Raw genomic sequence first — 20,536 nt, 5'->3', positions numbered from 1 at the left:
GTAAAATCTGGGGCTGCTCCATAGAAAATGAATGGGGCCATACAATTTTTGCGTGAGCTCTTAAACCCAAATACATTTTCAATTCTGATTCAGACCTTCTAATAATGCAATAATATACTGTAAACCTCATTTGGGTGTAACAACTCACACAAACATTTATGGGCTCAAAAAGACAAGAGCCCCATACACTGTCTATGGAGCAGCCCCAGCTTTTGCATCCCAGTGACATCACCAATCGGAGGGTTCTCTCTCTCGATTTCTAGAGTGGTGCATGTTCACAAATACTGACTGAGCTGTCCTGGGGCACAGGAAGAACATGTGAATTGTTAAAATGGGTGTCATTCCCCTTCAAGGGTTCACAGAAGTAATAGACAGAAATTACATTGTAGCTTGAATAATGTAAAACTAACACAGAATGTGTATTGTCACTATATGTTAATTATGATAATTACAGTATAATACCGGTAAAATACATACTTTTATATGTAAAAGTAAAGTCATCATACATACAAGATAGTAAAAACTAAAATCAAAAAGTAAAGTTAATATAAATATAAATTCTAAATGTAGAAATGTTCTTGTCCACAGAATTCAAAGATAAGCTGGTTCTATACATCCAGGCGTGATGACATGGTGGAGAAATCCTCTTACATGTGAAGCCGGAACTCCTTGGTCTGGACTTTGGCTCCATACAAAGCCACGTACATTCTGCCTGGGTTGGGCCAGAAGGGGCCGGACAGGGTCACCCTGGCTCTGTAGCTGTAGCCTGAAAATTACATGTACTGTATATCAAGCAATTTCACCACTTTTTGCCGTTCGTAGTATTCTCACGGTGTGAGAACCATACCAATATGGCGTCAACGCCACAGCTCATTGGCCACAGTTGTCATTTGATGATAATCACCTGTTTATTTCCTACTAAGATGCATGTGATGGAGTAGGCTACTATGAATAGCTTCTCTAAGGTTTTCTACACACATATACATATATATTATGTAACGGTTGTGACATCGTCACCTTAAACTTAAATGCCCCAAGGGAGTTTCGAACCCGGGTCTCCCACGCCGTGGGCAACAGCACAGACCGATATACCAAGAAGTGAACTCACTTCTTTGTAACGTGTATATGTGTCTTTTTGAGGATGAGAGTGAGTTTAACCCATAGTACCGCTACTCACCCCAGTCACTTCACAACATCTGAAGTCCTTTGTGACTAGGGTGACCAGATGCAAAAAGTCCAAAAGTGGGACAACAGTAAGATTTTAGTGGGACAAAGTGGGACAACAGTACGATTTTTGGTGGGACAAAGTGGGACAAAGTGGGACAGATAGATAATGTAAAAATGTGTATTAGAATAACTGCCATGGTCTTCACTGAATAGATTTAAATCAAAGGTTAAAGGTTAAATCAAAATAAATACAAATTAAATACCACCTAACATCTGTTTTAAATATTCAAACGTTATCACTTGACAGGAATGTCTTGTGTTTGATATTCCCTGTTAACACAGAACTAGGGAAAACAGTGTAGTATAATACAAAAATAATAATACAATAAATTGTGTTTCTATATTAGAATAACTGCCATGGTCTTCACCGAATAGATTTAAATCAAAGGTTAAAGGTTACCACAGTCGGCTGACCTGTATGAATGGGAGTGTTGTACTGTGTGATAGACACTTGTTATCTCAGCTGCAGTGACCTTGTCCGTCTGGCTATCATTGTTTGGTTTAAAAAGAAACGTATCCATAGATCTGGATGTTTCTTTTTGGTGAGCCACTTTCAAGTGAGACTCACGTCCACTTCAAGTTGCAGGATTTTTGGAGAAGGCATGGCACCTGAGACAAAACACACTGTATCCTATATAATTGTATTTGAATTCACCTTGTTTTTCTGTTTTTCTGTTTATTTACATTGAGTACAGCTTGTGTTATATTACGTTTTATTGTATTTTCTTGTATTTTTCTTTTTTTATGGCCATCTTGGTCTATGTCATTTGTTAAGTAATTGGTAAAGTATATTATTATATACTTATTGTTATGTGTCTTGTAAGCCCATATGGGCTGGGCATACATCTGTATGTAAGACACGAAAATAAAAAATATCAAATCAAATCAAATCAAATCAAGTTGTATTCTCCGTTTTTTTTTGACCAATCAGATTTGCGATATGAGGTAGCGTCACGACTCAGTCTCAGTCACGTCACAAGCAGGCAAGCAGCACGCTAAAGTACTATAACCAATCAGAGCAATGTGTGTGGACAAGAGGCAGGTTGCTACGTTTACTGTCTGTAGGGAGGGGCTTTTAGACGCATGTTTATTTTGGCTTCGAAAAGAGGGACATCCTCTCAATATGAGGGACGCGGGACATTTGGTGAAATGGTGGGACAGTACAACCAAAAGGGGGACACCTGGTCACCCTATTTGTGACTGTGCTTAGCGGTACCATCCGTTACATATACAATACATAAGAAACTAGAAGGGCACCCATAGAGCTGCCTACACCTGCACCCTAGTGGGCAAAGCCTGCAAGTGCTTCTGTCTAGGCTATACAAATGTATTAGCCTATACTGTACTTCCTGCCATGATAGAAGCAAGACGCTTCTCTGCCTGCACATGTCTTTCAACTTTGGAATCTCTGTCTGACAGCAGTGCGCACCCGAGCCATAATGACTGGGATGTCTCAATTTATATAACCATAATGGGGCACCTGATAATTCGCCACATCCATTTCTACTTCTACAGCTGTGACTGGTCTCTTAAATTATCACAAGTATTAGTATTTAACTTTTAAAGAAAGTAAAATGAATCTCATGGTTAGTGTTACAAAGGATCAGATTAAACCGAATATATATATTTATTTATTGATATATATTGCATAGTATTTGTATATCGTTTGATATCCCCTGTATATTCCTTGTACATATACACGGAATATCCCTTTAGCTCAGACCATAATATTTCATTCTCCTATTGGACAGCGGTCCACCGGCGCCAGGGACCGGCCTCCGGAGTCAGGTTCAAAGTCACCGTCAAGACGTGTCTGGACATGCCCGGCCTTGCCCAGGGATACGCGACAGAAATGAGATTGGCACTAGTTTGTTCACCGTGCGTATAAATACGGCGCAGGTGAATACAGAAGCCCCTTAGTGAGTTACCAATAAGTTGAAGCCTCACCCACGATACAACGTGCGGTGAAGTATGGCCTGTTTGGCCCCAGAATAGAGCATTGAGACCGCGTGCGAATTAATAACTGAATTGTCAGAGTTTGGCGCTATACCGTCGAGTGCGACATATTTCTATTAAGTCAATAATAGTCTATTTGTGTATAGTGTATCGTGCGGTTAAAGTTCTACAGTGACCAGCATCTCCAACGCTTCCTCGTATTAGCTAGAGTTCTTATCCAGGCTGGGCTGACCACATGGCGCTTTCACCCGAGGAGACCTAGACGAGAACCGTATGGACATGTACACTGGATTAATCTACCCGACGACTGCATAGCCCTTTGCGGCTGGAATATATTTGCTTTGGTCCTGTGATTTATGGAGCGGATAATCGCCGACGCCTGCACGTGTTGGATTTACCCCGCGAGGAGTCAAGTCGAGTCGGCGCCTCAGAGAGCCTGAGGCCGACTAGCTTTCTTCACTGTGGAGCTACAGTCTACGGAGAACAGCTGTATTCGTCTGTGGATCAAGAGGCTATTGCACCGGCTCCTGTACCTGGAGTCTCCTTAGTCATCGTTGACCAGACTCTCTACTACCGACAGATCTTCTACCCCTGCTGGCTTACAACCAGGGGGACCCTTCCAGTATCTCCCGCTATATTACTAGTGTACCATAGATATAATTCCCTAAGATTCAGGTTGTATAATTACCTCCTGCGTAACCAGAGAATGGACATTCATTGTTGATTTGCCTACGCACATTCCTTTGCCTTACAAGTGCATTCAAAGAATAATGTAAAGTATATTATGTACCCTTTGCTCCATTAAATACTTGATTATACCTTTGTGTGGAACCGATTTCATTGTGGGAAGTGTTCATCATATTCATATATCGTGTACTGTATGGCCAGTAATTAAAGTACATAAAGCGGTAGTGGTTTAATGATACCATACTTATCAATACAGTCAGGGAATTGTACCCCTCAGTTACAGTTAGGATTCTCCCCTTCCCTGGAGACTGCCAGTGGGCTTATAGAGTGTAGTGACAGAGTGATGTGCATTCAACCCAGACCAGCCATCTTGACTCGCCAAATACAAATACACAGATACACAGACTAGCGTACAATAGCCTCTCACACATGAGTCTTTAAAGGTACAATCTGTGATCACAGTATAAACCCCTCCAACCCCAAACCCCCTCTTTGAAACACTGTTTCCTTACTGAACACGCTGAGGCACTCTACAAGAAGGGCCAGAGCCGACTCTACTTCCTCAGAAGGCTGAGATCCTTCAACATCTGTACAAGGATGTTGAGGATGTTCTACGAGTCTGTGGTAGCAGGTGCCCTTGTGAGGATTCGCCTGTCCCTGGACCTTTTTTCCCTGTCTACACTCTTCACCAGCCCCCACCTTTGGACATTCTTGTTCCTCTACCTTCACGCACCTGTTGGGAGTTTGCGATCAGCTCGGGAGAGTACTTAGGTTGCAGACTTCCCTCCAGTCCTTGTCGGGTCATTCTGTGTTCTGTACGCTGGTTCTGTACGTTACCATCTACTGCCGTTTCCTGGAGTGGGACATCGCCTTCACTCTCTAATTCTCTACGGGAGGACTCCAGTGTTCCCACTCCAGACGTCAACCCGGCTCGCCATCGCTCCCTATTCCACGGGGGGATGGCGTGTTCTCCCTCGGACCCCGGCTCGCCATCGCTCCCTATTCCACGGGGGGATGGCGTGTTCTCGCCCCGGTCCCCTGGGACCCCCTTTGTTCTGCGCTGCCCGTCTGCAGCATCCGAGGAGGAGGAGGAGGATTCCTTTCTGAGCAGCAGAGCCCTACTCGGTGTAGGGACGGAAGAGGATCCCCGTGCCCGGCCTCCGCCGTCGGGCCCCCCGTCCCCGTGCCAGGCCTCCGCCGTCGGGCCCCTGTGCCCGGCCTCCGCCGTTGGATTCCTGTCCCCGTCCCCAGCCCCTCTCTCCGGGCCTCTGTCCCTGTCCCCCTCTCCAGTGCCCCTAGTCCCTTAGCCTGTTCGCCTGTTAAAGGCACAGTGCCGCAGTTTTCATATTTCATGGACTCTAGTGTTTTTTGTGTTCTCCCTTAAAGGGACTGTGCCGCTTTTTGTTATATAATAAATATTGCCCTGTTTTGGCTTACTCTCATACCTGTCTTGTGTTGTGCTATTGGGGTCGGTTTCAAACCATAACAGCCTTCTTGTATGCAGTGACCTGCTGGGGCAGCGGACTGAGAGCGGGGGACGCAAATAATAATAATTCATTTATTTTGTATAGCGCTTTTCAAAGACCCAAAGTCGCTAACAATAGGCAAAAAAAGAAACAAAGAAACAGAACCACAGGGAAACGGAGGACAATAAGAATACACAGGAAACATAAAACCATGAGTAACGGATAACAAATACGGGAGTGAGTAGGGGAGACAGTCGGGAGGAGAGTAAGGGAAAACCAAGGGGGGTGGGGGGGGGGGGCAGGAGAGGAGAGAACGTGGGGCAGGGGGTAATGGTGGCGAGTTGGAGGAGGGTGGTTATGGGTAAGGCAGGTTGAATGCTTGGGAGAACAGGTAGGTTTTGAGTCTGGATTTGAAGGTGGAGAGTGAGAGTGAGGGAGAGTCTCTGATGGTCTGAGGGAGGGAGTTCCAGAGTCGGGGTGCAGCTCGTGAGAATGCCCGGTCACCGAAACGTTTGAGTTTGTGTAGCAACCTGAATATGTCTGGCTATTATTCAGGTTGGCAAACGTAATCTTTTGCATTCCCTGTGTTCACAAGGACGCTGTAACCAGTTGACCGCTCTTGATCATCCCTCCTGGACATGGACAATTAACGTGCGGTTCTCTTTGATCACTCCTCCCTGACATTGGCTATTAACTTGCTGCTCTTTGATTCTCCTATTCAAAACATTGGCGTTTCATAGCGAGACAGTACTACAGGTGCCGGCAGGAAGGACATCAGACGAGGAAGAAGGGAGTTCAACGGCAAGTGCACCAGAGAAGGACTTCCTCTTGGACGTTCTACTCAGAGGAGAGAGGATGTCTATCCCAGGAGCAACAGAGGAGCGAGCGTGCGAGGAATAGACTCAGCTACAAAACGGGTTATTCCAGAAATACATGCGGTAGTTGAGCGTTTGATTAATGCACCGGATAAAGGAATAAGACTCAGCTACAAAACGGGTTATTCCAGAAATATCTGCGGTAGCTTAGCGTTTGGTTCGTGGGCCAGAGACACTGTGAAGGCTTCACCCGGCAAGCAGAGCCGAAGACCAGGTGATAGGCATTGGCCACCTTGCGTTAGCTGTGTATATAGGCATCATAGTAGGAGGGTTCAATACGACCCACAGTTTAGCTGTGTTTAGGCGAGCACCACAGTTTAGCACGTGCGACGGCTCCCCTCTTCAGCCCAGCAGAGGACGCCACTACACTGCACGCTTCTCCAGCCTCTTCAAGCCGTTGCCAGCAGCACCTGCCCCAGCATCCACTCCGCCCCGCTGGCTGTTATCGCGGGATCTCCGTCGGCCATCTTAGCACCCGGACTAGCGGTGCTGAGTTTGGGCCCACCATCTTGGATAAGTAGCAGCTCTCTGAGTGTTGAAACGTGTTCGGTAGACAGTGAAGAGTGAAGATAAACAGTGCTTTGAATGCACACTGGAGAGCAGTGTAAAGGGGCGCCCCAACCATTACAGCCGGTTTTATATAGGAGTTTATTTGCTAAATGTGGGCCCAATGTTAATTTCTTTTGAGTGTAATAATATGTGTGTTCCTTTATAAAATTCCCATTCAGTAACCCCTTTTATCCCTTCCCTTTTCCTCCCCTCTCTCCCCACCTATGGAGTAGTGGAACAGTATATATAAACCCTTAAAGGAAAGGTCTTGTTACTGTGTCTAGCTCAGTGTGGGAAGCACTTTAGTCTGTGTTACAGAGCGAGAGCACGTGGTGCCCAGGGCGTAATTAACTTGAATCAGACTGTATTTAATTGTAACTGGAATTAGACTGCTTCACTAAACAAATACTGAACGGGAGCACTGTGTGTGTGTCTGTTACTGAGTCTGTTGTCTTAACCATTTTCTGCCGGGGTAATGCTCATTATTATTTAACCCTGTCTCCACCCCTGCCTATAGGTTATGGTTAACGGTCTCTACAGGTCATTAAAGGAAGGGTACTGCTTTGGGGAGCGAAAACATTATTCATCTTACTGCCATCAGGTGTGGGAGGGCTCAGGAAATATTGGGGGAAGTGGGGGTGTGTGGGGAGCTACTGCTGATCGCCCTGGAAGGCAAGAAGGACCAGAGTACCATCCCTAGGTCAGTGAATCCTAGGCCCCATCCGCTCCTGCTGTTCGACCTCCATTTCGACATTCCTGGCCTACAGTCGGGGGTCCAGCTAGACTCAGCTCTGCTGCATCCCGCTACCAGGTGGCCGTGTACAACCACTCCCATAAAGCAGGGATAATCCACCCTGCTACATTTGGATGACGGGACAGTGAGGGAAGAAGTGGAAGAGGACCGGAGGGAACGGGTGGGGTGGTAGGGGAGAAGGAGGTCAGTCAGGTAGGGGGGGGGCCAGGCTATGGAGGGCTTTGAAGGTGAGGAGTAGTGTTTTGAAGTTTATGCGTTCCTTGATCGGGAGCCAGTGGAGGGAGTGGAGGACAGGAGTGATGTGTTCGCGGGACCGACCGGGTGTTAGTGAGGAGGCGGGCGGCTGAGTTTTGGACCATCTGCAGTTTATGGAGGGAGCGGGAGGTGATGCCAGTGAGGAGGGAGTTACAGCAGGAGGAGATGAAGGCGTGTATGAGGGATTCAGCAGCAGAGGGGGAGAGGCAGTGACGGATTTTGGCAATGTTGCGGAGGTGAAAATATGAAGTTTTGACAATGGAGCGGACATGGGGGTCAAATGAGAGGGTGGGGTCGAGGATGACACCGAGGTTGCGGACTAGGGGTGAGGGGGTGATGGTGGAGTCATTGATGGTGAGTGTGATGGGTCCGGATTTGGTGAGGGTGGTGTTGGTGCCGATGATGAAGAGTTCTGTCTTGTCGCTATTTAATTTGAGGAGGTTATGGGTCATCCAGGTTTGTAGTTCAGTGATGCAGGATTCAATGTGACTGAGGGGAGGGCTGTGGGGGGATTGTGTAGAGATGTAAATTTGGGTGTCATCAGCATAGCAGTGGAAGTTGAGGTTGTATTTGCGAATGATGTGACAGAGGGGGAGAATGTAGCAGATGAAGAGCAGGGGGCCTAGGACTGAGCCTTGGGGGACCCCCTGTGTGACTGGGGAGGGGGAAGAGGTGTGGCCGGAGAGGGAGATAAATTGATGTCTGTCAGTGAGATAGGAAAAAAAACAGTCAAGTGCTGTGCCCTCAACACCCAGTTGGTGCAACCTTTGGAGGAGAATGGAGTGACCCACTGTGTCAAGGCTGCACTAAGATCTAATAGGATCAGGATGTTGAGGGCACCAGCATCAGCTGGAAAAGCTGGTCAGAAAGGCCAGTAACATGGTGGGGGTGGAGCTAGACTCTCTAGTCTAGTGGTGGTGTCAGAGAGGAGGAGCCTTGCTAAGCTCCACGCCATCATGGACAACCCCCCCCCCATCCACTACACACGGACTTGGCCGATAGAAGGAGCACGTTCAGGCTAAGACTCCCAATATGCAACACTGAACAGCACAGGATGTCCTTCATTCCAACAGCTATCAGACTATATAACACATCACTGTGCCTCACTGGATCACTAGCACAGAATGACAGTACAACTGGCAAATCTTCCTGGACTTTTATTTTCTAAATCGACATTTTACAATTTTGCACGTATTACTGTAGGCCTACATTGTACTGTATATTACTGTATATTTTTGGCTGTATATTTTAGAATGTATATACATATCTCAGAATGTATATCCCTGACTGTATTTTATTCTTATTCGTGATTTTAGATTTTTGACTACCTATTGTTTACTGTGAGCGATCGAGTAGGGTAAATCTGCAGAGCCGCAGATTGTACTGTGCGTGGGCATGGCGTTGGGGCCTGTACTGTGCGTGGGCGGGGCATCGGGCCTGTACTGTGCAGTGCACTACTGCGCATGCGATGTTGGGCGGGGCTTCATAGTGCGCATGCGTGTGGAGCATATATGAGCAAATATGAGTTTCTACTTCTAGCTCTGGTTTAACATTCATTCTTCTTCGTTGAAAAAAAACCAAATATGTCTTTCAGTGAAAATGTAAATACCTTAGGCCGGGGCACCTTCGCTATTTTGGACATTAGGGCCTATTTTCTGTCTGCAATTTGCTTTAGTGGTGAGCTAACGTTAGCTAACGCACGCTCCGGGATTGCAGCTGGGGGCTAGTTCTGCACTAACCTAACGTTAGCTAGCTAACGCATGTTAGCTAATATTACCTGTAAACACCCAACTAACGCTATGTGAATGTGAAGTTGCTATTATATTGGCCCACGTTTTGACTACTTTATTAATGTTGAACTAATAAAGCTATGTTTAACATGAACCATTCTCACAAGGTGTTCAACTTCACATTATCTGTTATTGTCCACCGCAATACACATCGTCATTGTAAAATGTGTTGCTTATTCAATCAAATCAAATCCCGGTTTATAGTGCGCACAACTGCATTTTATAACCTTGAGTATCATTCCTCTATTTTAGTCCAAAATGATAAACATGACTTGATGCTTTTTTCTTACATAGTACTGTATATTTGTATGTCTGTAAATGTCTTGATGAATTGAACATTCATTTAAGTCTGTATTATTCTGTACATTAAAATTAAACTTCTTCAACTTGAACCTGTGTGGAATGTGTATCTGGTCATCTGTGTGTGATGGAGGAGATATGGTCAGCTGCCCGACAGAGCTGTTATCCTCTCCTCTGCCGGAGGCTGTGTATGTTTGAACTGTAAAACCCCACAGTCAGAGCTACTGTACCAGATCGGTCTGAACTGTAAAACACCACAGTCAGTTGCGGGGAGGAAACTGGAAGAAACCCACAAAGACACAGGGAGAACATGCCAACTCCACACAGAAAGTACCTTGATTCGAATAGAATATTTGCATCTCTGTGGGGTCCTTATCAAACCTTATCAAACCCATTGTGTTTACTGATATATACCATATAAACCATTAAGAGTGGGTGTCAGACAAGAGGGAAGACTGTCAGGTTTTAAACTGTGGATACCAAACAGAAGGTAAAGATGACTGAACTGTACAGTAACAGTAATCCAGAACAATGTCATTGCACTGTAAATAAACTGATTTTATAGTATGTCACATCAATGTCATTCAGTAACTACTGTCTGTATGTCATATATGTTATGATGAATTGAAAATGGGGGACCCTGATGTAAACAAGACGAAAGTCTTTCTCTGGTCTGCATCCCCTTAACAATTGTGTGTATTGAGCTGTACTGTATTGTACCCATTCTGCAATCTGTTAATACAATTTTCAATCAATCACAAATGTAACAGTACTGTGTATCTGTATGCCATGTATGTCATAAATGTCATGATTAGATTAGATTAGATGAGTAGATTAGATTCTTATATCTGTATATTCGTAATAGGGCTGTCCCCGACTAAGGATTTGGATGGTCGACTATGATTGGCCAAAATTTGCCGTTAGTCGACTATTGGTCGACAAAAAAAAAAAAAGGTATAATATTTGTAATAAAAAAAATAATAATAATAATAATAAAAGTTTTTGGGCTGTGGGGGGTGCTTAATGTCTGAAGGAGTCGACTGAAGGCTTCTTGTCCTCTGCAAAAGCATGCAATTGGTCCACTGATGGATACATCTTGATATTTGTCTAGTCTAGTGTGTTCATTAGATGGGTGAAATCCTCTTTCAGTGCCTCTATGCCTGTTTTTGTAGGCAGTTAGCCTCTGGTATGCGTGCCATTAGCGTTAGCCACGCTTCTAGGCCTCTTTTCTTTTGGAAAGAATGATGATAAAAAAATAATAATAAAAAAAAAAGTATTATAAATATATATATTTTTTTTTATATATATTCGACTAAGAGGTTGGCCAGTCGACTACGGCTCCTTTCGACCGATTAGTCGACTAATCTACTAATAGTTTCAAGTTCAAGTTTCAAGTTTCTTTAATAGTTGTCATACAGAAGTACAGAATACTTTTATACAAAATGCTTCTTACTGTTACGCTCCAGAGACTGTGCAAGACAAGATAAGTATGAAATAAAATAACATAGTAAAATTAGAAGTAAAAAAATGAGGTCACAGTGTTCAGTTTAGACATATGTACAATGTTCGATGCAGAATGGACGTAACTGAGTTACCATACAATATACAATACTGTGCAGTGTACTAATATACAATACTATATAGTGCAAGGCAGAAATGGGACGAGGTGCAATTTAGGTACAATTCACAGTAGGTGTACGAGTTGTAGTGCAAATCCTTTATCAATAAATATAAAGTGTAAAGTGTGTTTGTGTGATCTAAAGTGTGGAGAGTGGGTGCTGCAGTGTGTTGTTTGTTTGAGTGAGTGTGTGCGTGTGGGTGTGTGTGCTGTGTGCATTTGATGGTTGTTACATAGTGTTTATTGTTCGTTTAGCAGCCTGATGGCCTGGGGATAGAAGCTTCTTCTGAGTCTTTCTGTGCTCGCCTTAAGACTCCGGTATCGCTTGCCTGACCGCAGCAGTTCAAAGAGGCAGTTGTTCGGGTGGCTCGAGTCCTTAATAATTCTCTTAGCCTTCCCCTTGCACCGCTTGTTGTAAATGTTCTGGAGGGTGGGAAGCCCCCCTCCAATTGTGCGTTCGGCTGAACGTGTCACTCTTTGTAGTCTGCTACGGTCTTGTGCAGTGCTATTCCCAAACCAGGAGGTGATGTTGCCGGTCAGGATGCTCTCTATTGTACATGAGTAGAAGTTCCTAAGGATCTTCTGACTGACTTGGAACTTCCTTAGGCGCCTGAGGAAGTAGAGGCGTTGTCGTGCCTTCTTCACAACACTGTCAATGTGTGTGGTCCATGTCAAGTCCTCGGATATGTGGGCTCCGAGGTACTTGAAACTGTTCACTCTCTCAACCGGTGCCCCGTCGATGCTGAGGGGGCTGTAGTCCTTGACCCCCGACCTCCTGAAGTCCACAATCATCTCTTTTGTTTTGCTGACGTTCAGGGAGAGGCAGTTCTCCTGACACCACTGTGACAGGTTCTCTACCTCTTCCAGGTAGGCCCTTTCGTCGTTGGCAGAGATCAGGCCCACCACTACTGTGTCATCAGCAAATTTGATGATGGTGTTGTTGTTCCGCTGTGCTACGCAGTCATGTGTGTACAGGGAGTAGAGGAGGGGGCTCAGAACACAGCCCTGGGGGGCCCCTATGTTGAGCGTGATGGATGAGGAGGTGCAGTTGCCGGCTCTTACCACCTGGGGTCTGCCCGTCAGGAAGTCCAAGACCCACTGGCAGAGGTCATAGTTCAAGCCCAGGTCCCTGAGCTTGGCTATGAGTTTGGAGGGGACTATGGTATTGAATGCTGAGCTGTAGTCGATGAACAGCATTCTCACATAGTTCCCCTGCTTCTTGTCCAGGTGTGATGCTGCTGTGTGCAGCACATGGGCTATGGCGTCCTCCGTGGACCTGTTGGGGCGATATGCAAATTGCAGAGGGTCCAGGTTGATGGGGAGGTCAGCCCTAATTCGTAATATCCACAACATACGGATTCCTAATTCTAATCTAATCTAATCGGATTCCGTATGTTGTGTATGTCATAAATGTCGCACCAGTAACACATAGCGAGAGCGAGAGAGCCCCCCCCCCCCCTCATCCGCATGCGTAGTAGTGCACCGCACAGTACAGGCCCCGATGCCCCGCCCACGCACAGTACAGGCCCCGAAGCCCCACCCAGTCATTGGGCAGTACGGCTCTGCAGATTTATGCTATTGGAGCGATCTGTAGTGCTGAATTTCCCTGGTGATCAAGAAAGTACTTCTATTCTATTCTATTCTATTCTATTCTATTCTATTCTATTCTATTCTATTCTATTCTATTCCATACAGGGTTTGTTCACATTCTGTAATAAGATAAGATAAGATATTTTTTTATTGATCCCCTTGAGGAAATTCAGGATTCAGGATAATAATCTATGGACTGAAAGGTTTGTTTATATTTGTAATGTTTGTAAACATTGGAATAAAATGGACCAATATTATTAGTTATGATGGTTAAATTCCACGGGGAAAATTCCAAAAAGCTTATTTTCCCACTGACAAAATGTGTGCGTGCGTGCGTGCATGTGTGTGTGTGGTTCAAGAGGTGTTGATCAGTGTCAGATGCAAGTAGAAGGGTGTACTTACGTCCATAGGGCTTGGAATCGCCCGTGTTAAGGAAGAAGTTAATATCGGAAATGTTGCCAGTCGCATATTTGTCAGCGTAGTGGCCCATCAGAGGGCAGGACTCGGTGGTAGTACATGCGAAGCATTCTTTCTATGAGGACAAGAAGAAAGATGCAACAGGGTATGATAGAAGAGGTAGAGGAAATGAGCTTAACATCTTCTCCAGAGTCAGCCAAGAAGATAGATGCCATTTTCCTCTCTGTGTGAAAACTATCCGGCTGCAAACTAGCCTAGCTTAGCACAAATGAATGGAAGCAGATACGGATCAGCTAGCCTAGCTTTAAATGCTGGGAGAGGTGTTTTTGACTAACCGATTAGCTGAGATTGTGGTCCTGTGTAAATCTGGTCAGTAAAGCACTGATTTCCTCAATTTGTACAGTACAGCAGGTGAACTAACTCAGAGAGATAAAACATGTTTAAATTAAAGATAAAACAAGTTTTATGTATATGTGGCGACAGTGGCTCAGGAGGTATAGCGGTAGTTCGGTAATCGGAAGGTTCCCAGTTCCCCTAACTGCTCCCGATGAGCAGGTTGGCACCTTGCATGGTTGCCTCCGCCGTCGGTGTGTGAATGTTTGAGTTAATGTGTGAACGTGAGGCATACGTTTTAAAGCGCTTTGTATAAAAGCACTATATAAATGCAGTCCATTTATATTTATTAGCTACCCTTCAATAACCACTGCCATTTGAAACAATAGAAAGTATGTTGTTTACTCATATTTGTTTTGTGAACCATGACAAGTCAGTCAGCTATTATGTTAGAATTACACCGAAATTACACCTACGCTCTGAGGTGTCCCTGAGGCCTGAGAGCATTCTTCTCTCCACTCAATTTCGCGCTCTAGTGTCAACACTACTGGATTTTCAAGTACTCTACCCAAAGGTAGCAGGGTAGAACCTTCAAAGGTAGCAGGGTAGAACCTTCAAAGGTAGCAGGGTAGAACCTTCAAAGGTAGCAGGGTAGAACCTTCAAAGGCTTTCTATTCCTCCTCTGCCAACCCTGACTTTAAGGCATCTCAGATCAGCACCCTATAAATAAGGATGCGAGGATGACACTGGTTTTATTATGCTTTATAGTGTGGGAACGGGCCAAGTTCACCTAGGGGTGTTTACGAGGTGAGCAACAAGGAGGCGTTGTTGTTCCTCAACAGGCACATTGTCATGTGAGGTCATGCTCGGGCTCCATGGGCCCTGGTTGATTGGGACGTGGGCCCAAAGCAGGGATAAACTGTCATTAACGCCGACAGCTGCAGACACAGACCCTCCCCATAGCGGCACGGGGGAAGCCCGTCCCAGTGGCCCCCACCGCTGCCGCAAAAATCCAATCCCGCAGAATCAACTTCTAAAACCATAGAAACGGTTCACAGCCGTATCGATGTCATATACGGCGACAGGTGGTGGCCCCCATACGCATGCTGCTATGAGAGGGCTACGAGCCCCCCCCCCCCCCCCCCACAGACACACACACACACACACACAATGCTCCCCTTCCCTCTGACTCTGTCCAATTTCGTAGCCCTGAGTCACTTGAAATGGAAAACACAGCCATCCCGGGATGACTCTCTTATACTTGTGATGCCGCTCCAATCAGATTTGTTAAGAGATCTTGAAACACTTACCTTGTCAAAACTGTCCTTGTCGGCGCAGGGGTACGCCTGGAAGGCGTTGCGTTCTGAGACACTCTCGGTGTAGTACTGGTACGATCTCACATGGTTGCAGGCGTCAAACTTCTTGGTACCTGAACAAGGGGACAGAGGGGGGGGGGGGGGGGGGGGGGTGTTACCTCGGAGAGATGTAAAGAACGAGGGCATGGGTGGGAAGAGAGGGGTGGAATAAGTGAAAAGATGCAAGTGTAGATAAACTGTCTTGAATTTCAGCCGGCTTACAGTAAGTGGGAACTAATGGTCTTCTGAAGAGGGTTAAGCCGTCATAGATGTGTGGGGCAGCGGGGGACAAATCAAGTCAGGAAGCTACCAAGGAGATACTGAGCAAAATGGAAAATACAAATAAAAGAGAACTAGGGGACAGTGAAGTGGAGACTATACTGTATGTTGGGGAGAGAGAGAGAGAGAGAGAGAGAGAGAGAGAGAGAGAGAGAGAGAGAGAGAGAGAGAGAGAGAGAGAGAGAGAGAGAGAGAGAGAAAGGGGGAACGGGCTGTGTTGTTTTGCACCCAGCGTGGGGCGAGCACCAGGCACTCCAGGACCTCCAGCTATGCGGGGCTGGCTCCCACTCTCCCTCTCTTATCTATAAGATCAAAAGTGGCAGATTCAGCTGTGCCCTCGACGCCACCCCCCTCCCCCAGGCACGGCACCAATGCGGCCACTTGAGCCTCGACACACTGCGGCACATTTCAAAAGGAATCCGGCGGCGAGCAACCATTTTAGAAAATATTTGTTCAGATAGGTCCAACTGGAACAACTAGGCCTGAGGTTTCTTTTTACTGTTTTTCCATTGGGCCCAATCCAATGTTCCATGGTGTGTTGTGCACATTGTAAGATACGTAGTTGAGAAAATAGAGTCAGATGAGTCAGTGTGATATGTATAGGAACGGCTCGTCCGCGCTGATGCTTAGCACCGCCCTTGGGTCGTTCTCCTGTGGCCCTCGTTGTGCCTTATAGTTTCAGAGTCAATCGAGTTCTATCAAAGGTCAACTCATATGCTGGGTTTAATTACATTTAATTTGGGATATTGGAATATGTAACATGGTTAATTAATAGTTGTAGTTTAGTGTTTAGTAAACAAAAGTAGGCCTAACAAATTACTCCGTAAAGTGTTTCTCACTTTGCGCGCAAACTCAGCAAAGTGCAAAAAGTTGCATCTTTTCTCATCTCACCTTGCCAGAAGGCATCCAGGTCGGCGTAGTTACCACGGTTCTTGCCACAGCCTGGCATGTGCTCTCCTCCGTTGGGGTAAAAGTCAAAGTGACCGATGGCCTCAGATATACCCAGGCCTGACAAGGACACAGCAGTCAGTCATTGCTTTAAAGGAACTTCATCAACAGGGACGGTTCACTTGAGGTCAGCTGTGAAACCTTTGATCTAGGATTTGAAGAACTAAGAGGAAAAGTCTAAGCTTGATTTTACACTGTACTTCCCATACATCCATCCATTGATATGTTGCATATTTGCAGTAAGACACAACTGTATTCATGTGTTGTATATATGTATTTAAATATTATTAATATGCATCAGAGTAATGTGCTTACCTTACCTGGCAAATACTTCTGTTTAGTTATGTTGGTTTTTAATTGCTGAATAGGGTTGTCATCATAGAACATTACGTTTATTTCATATTAATAAAAGATGAAGACAGTTTTATATAGTGAGTGTGCAATCTGCTGTGCACCAGCCATTGTATAAATAAATGACCAGTTATGTATTACCATGATACCACTTAAATAATACCATGGTACAGTATAATCCAATTTAAACCACGATACCGATGGTAACATCAAGGTATTCCCATAATTTTGTGAAAACAAAAATACCAAAATACTTTTTTGCAAAGGGATACCAGCTGTTTTGGCCTGAAGCAGAGAAGCAGAATGCAGATATGAGATCATAAGGGCTCTTAGTCCACACACTAACACACACACTAATCATCACGACCACATGTGATGTTCACCAAGTTTGGGCTTGAAGGGAAGACTGTCGGTGTGAATCACGTCCACAAAGCCAGCGTCAGTGGTATCCAGGCGCACCATGGCAACACCACCCAGGAAGTACGGCTCGACTGGGTCCAGTCCTGCAGTACAAGAAATGTGATGAATGCATCATTAACCGTTTTAACTCACTGTTAGGAGAATAACGCATAAGATTAAGATAAGAGAAATGGTAGGGTACACTGAGATGGATATGGATATGATTACGGTTCAAATTATTAAAGGCCTAATACCATGTTGGACAGAGTGTGAGATATGTTCACCTTGTCCTATACCATCCTTGAAGAGTTTGATCTGTAGATAATACTCTATTTGGAAGTTAACCCACTTTCATAGTTGTCATATTTAACCTTAGAAACAACTGAAAATTATGAATATGCTACCATTAGCAAATGCATTGTGGTTTATATTTACATTTTGAAATGAAAGAAACGACCCTTGCCCTGATTTAATCTATGGAGGATTAGTACAGTTCTGGGTGTGAGGTTGGTTCTTTCCCCACCACGGGCTTCTTGAAGTACTGTGATGATTGGTCCGCTGCTCACCCACTCGCTCTGTTCCTTTAAGATTTTGGTTAATTAATTGCATTCTCCTCTCCACACGCTTCTTCCTTTAGATGCCGTTTGATTGGTGCTCCACCAACCACACGCTTGTCAATCTCATCCCGCAGCTGTCACAGCTTATCATTAAGCATTCCTTTTGCTTTATAAACCCTGATTCCCCATTTAGTGTTGTTGGATCGTTCTGATATATTCTCTGCATTTGCCGTTCCTTCCGTCGCCTGCTTTTCCCTGTGCTTTGCCTCCCAGGACTCTCGAGGAGTTTTCCGTTTGGACAACCCGTTCCCCGTTACGAAGCGCTCGCCCTGTTTGATCTGCTCTCTTCACGCACAGCGCTCTGGTGAGTTTTTGCAAGACAGTCTTTTGACTCTATCATTTTTCGTGTGTGTAAACACTGAAGAGATCCTGCTTTTCGTTCAGACTGTCTCTCACCCTTTTTGCCTGTTTTGGATATTCATTGGGATTCATTATTGTTTGGACTTTGCTCACTGTGTGTCTCACACCGAAGATTCTATCACTTGGATTTATTGTTGGGACATTGCTCACTGTGTGTATTCACACTGAAGATTCTGTCACTTGGATTATCTGTTTGGGACAAGTCACTTCACCTGTCACCTGTCTGTTCCCAACTGTTCACTGAGCTAACCCGCTCTCTCTCTCTCCCTGTTCCGCTACCACCTCGGAGTACTGCCGGGAGGATTCTGCAGAGCGGCTCTGACGTCACGGACAGATTCCTCAAACGTAACCCCCCCGGGAGAAGCTGCAGAGCAGCAACATTCCTCAAATGCTTGTATCCCAGTTTGTTTCTGTTCTCAACCAAGTTCTTTCTGTTATTCTGTAAAATAAACAAGCCCTAGATTTTGGCTAACTCTGAAACTACTCTCTCTGTGCCGTTTGCGTTTGGGGTCGGTGTCAAACCATAACACTGGGTTGTTTATAAATATCTACCAGAATATTAATAAATAAAATGTGAGAGATTTGAGAAGGTTGAGTCCCTTACTAAAAAGTGTTTTGCCATGGTACCACTTTTGTACTATATTATCCCAAATTGGTATTACCTATACCATGGTATTATTCCGAAAAATATTGAATTGGTAAATAATCCAATTTAAACCATGATATTGATGGAAATACCATGGTACTTCTTCACCTGCAACCAGCTCAGTAGCTTGCTCTGTTGGTTGGTTGCAGTGGTGAAAAGTGACTGTTTTCACTCAAGCACTGTAGCTAAGGAAAACATTTTCAGGTACTTGTACTTTACGAGTATTTTAATTTTAGGGAACTTTGCACTTTTTTCCGCTACATTTATCTGAATCAGTTACTTACTAGTTCCTCAAATTTGAAGCCTGCCAACTTCAAGAGGATGTAATCAGAAGCCAGTATAACTGGACCACATACCACTTTAACATAACCTTTAGAGGTCAATGGTTTGAGGTTTGAACGCTCCCAAGCACCGAAATACACAAGCATAACAAGTGCATAGTTTCACTTTTACAGTAACACTTAAGTGCATTCAATATTAAATACTTCTCTACTTTTACTTAACCCTTGTGGCTTCCTAAGGATTTTGAAGGATTTTGACAAAAATGGGCCTTGGATCAAAGCCATATAACTTTAACTGTTTACTATTTTTAAAAAAAAATTTCCCCCATGATTAACAGTAATAGCCTAATCTCAATATATCTGTAACAAATTACATATATTTCGGAATTGTAACCAAATAAAAACGTCTGTTTTTATTGAAAAAAAACGAATAAATAGTCATATTTATCATATTTCTATACATTTCTGATACCACATTACAGCGTATGTAAACTCGACGAAATACCTCTGAATAAGAATCTGCCATTAGAAAAAAGAAAGGTTGACTAATTTGCTCAGAAATAGCGGAGACGCTAAACGTTAGTAGGCGCTTATTATTACTAGAATATTCTGCGGGCGATCATTAGTCAATCTCCCGGTAGAATTCTGAACACGGGTCGCTGGTCGGCCGACTACCAGAGCTCTTCCGTGAATTACACTTCCTCATAGAAGCGACGCGGGCCGGGGGGGCTCGTATTTCAGCGTGTGACACGCGATAGACCAGAGGGAGGTGGATCTTATGGTGCTTCTGTGTTGAAAGCTCGCTCGCACCCCCCCCCCCCCCCCCCCCACTCACCGGAGCAAAATGGTTCACTTTCAGTCACTTTGGCCGGCATGAGCACCGCCCCCCTTCTCCCTAGTTGCTGGCAAAGTGAGCTATAGAGGAATTGCGCCACCTTGTGTTTTACATCGGTAACATCACCTTTTAAAATTACACTGAGCCCTGACGTTGTGTATTATGCATTGCATTTGGTAATTCTATCTAGAATTTAATGAATGAGAGCAGATTAAAAATGCCTTTTAACATGGGAGCGGTGCAGAGGAAAAGTGACGCCAGGTCCACCGTTGGTTCTAACCACTCTAACTTTTGTTTTAGAGTGTTTCAAATCATAAGCCTTTGACATAATGAACATATATGTAAAATGAAGATATTTTCCCAATTTCATGAAATAATAATAAACACAGACACCGCTGTGCTCACACACACACACACACAAGAAAGTAGTTTTCATGACCAGGAAGCCACAAGGATGTAATTTTGAATGGAGGATTTTTACTTTATTCTACTTGTTTACTTTATTTCTACTGTGACTTACTGTAAGTAAAGGAACTGTGTACTTCTTCCACCTACCTTAGATACTATTGTATATACTGTATATATATATATATGTGTGTTTCATTACATGTATATATACATTCAATTATTCATTATTCACCTGTTCTA

General features: G+C 44.6%; 1 protein-coding gene across 1 annotated transcript in view; it reads right to left on the bottom strand.

Moving 5' to 3' along the window:
• Positions 1–647: 647 nt before the first annotated feature.
• The window catches only part of LOC311234720 (inactive pancreatic lipase-related protein 1-like), a gene marked incomplete at both ends in the record, with an annotated part of 95,224 nt that continues 75,335 nt past the window's right edge, over positions 648–20,536 (bottom strand). Inside the window, 5 exons of the mRNA XM_084321964.1 lie at positions 648–766; positions 13,470–13,599; positions 15,128–15,246; positions 16,343–16,459; positions 17,134–17,253. Coding sequence (XP_084178090.1) covers positions 648–766; positions 13,470–13,599; positions 15,128–15,246; positions 16,343–16,459; positions 17,134–17,253 — 605 coding nt within the window. The remainder of the gene's footprint in view (positions 767–13,469; positions 13,600–15,127; positions 15,247–16,342; positions 16,460–17,133; positions 17,254–20,536) is intronic.

Source organism: Notolepis coatsorum (genome assembly GCF_963971535.1).
Source record: "Notolepis coatsorum genome assembly, chromosome: 9".
NCBI classification, from domain to species: domain Eukaryota; kingdom Metazoa; phylum Chordata; class Actinopteri; order Aulopiformes; family Paralepididae; genus Notolepis; species Notolepis coatsorum.
Note: the sequence above shows the minus strand (reverse complement) of the source record. Positions and strands in the feature narration are given on the sequence as shown.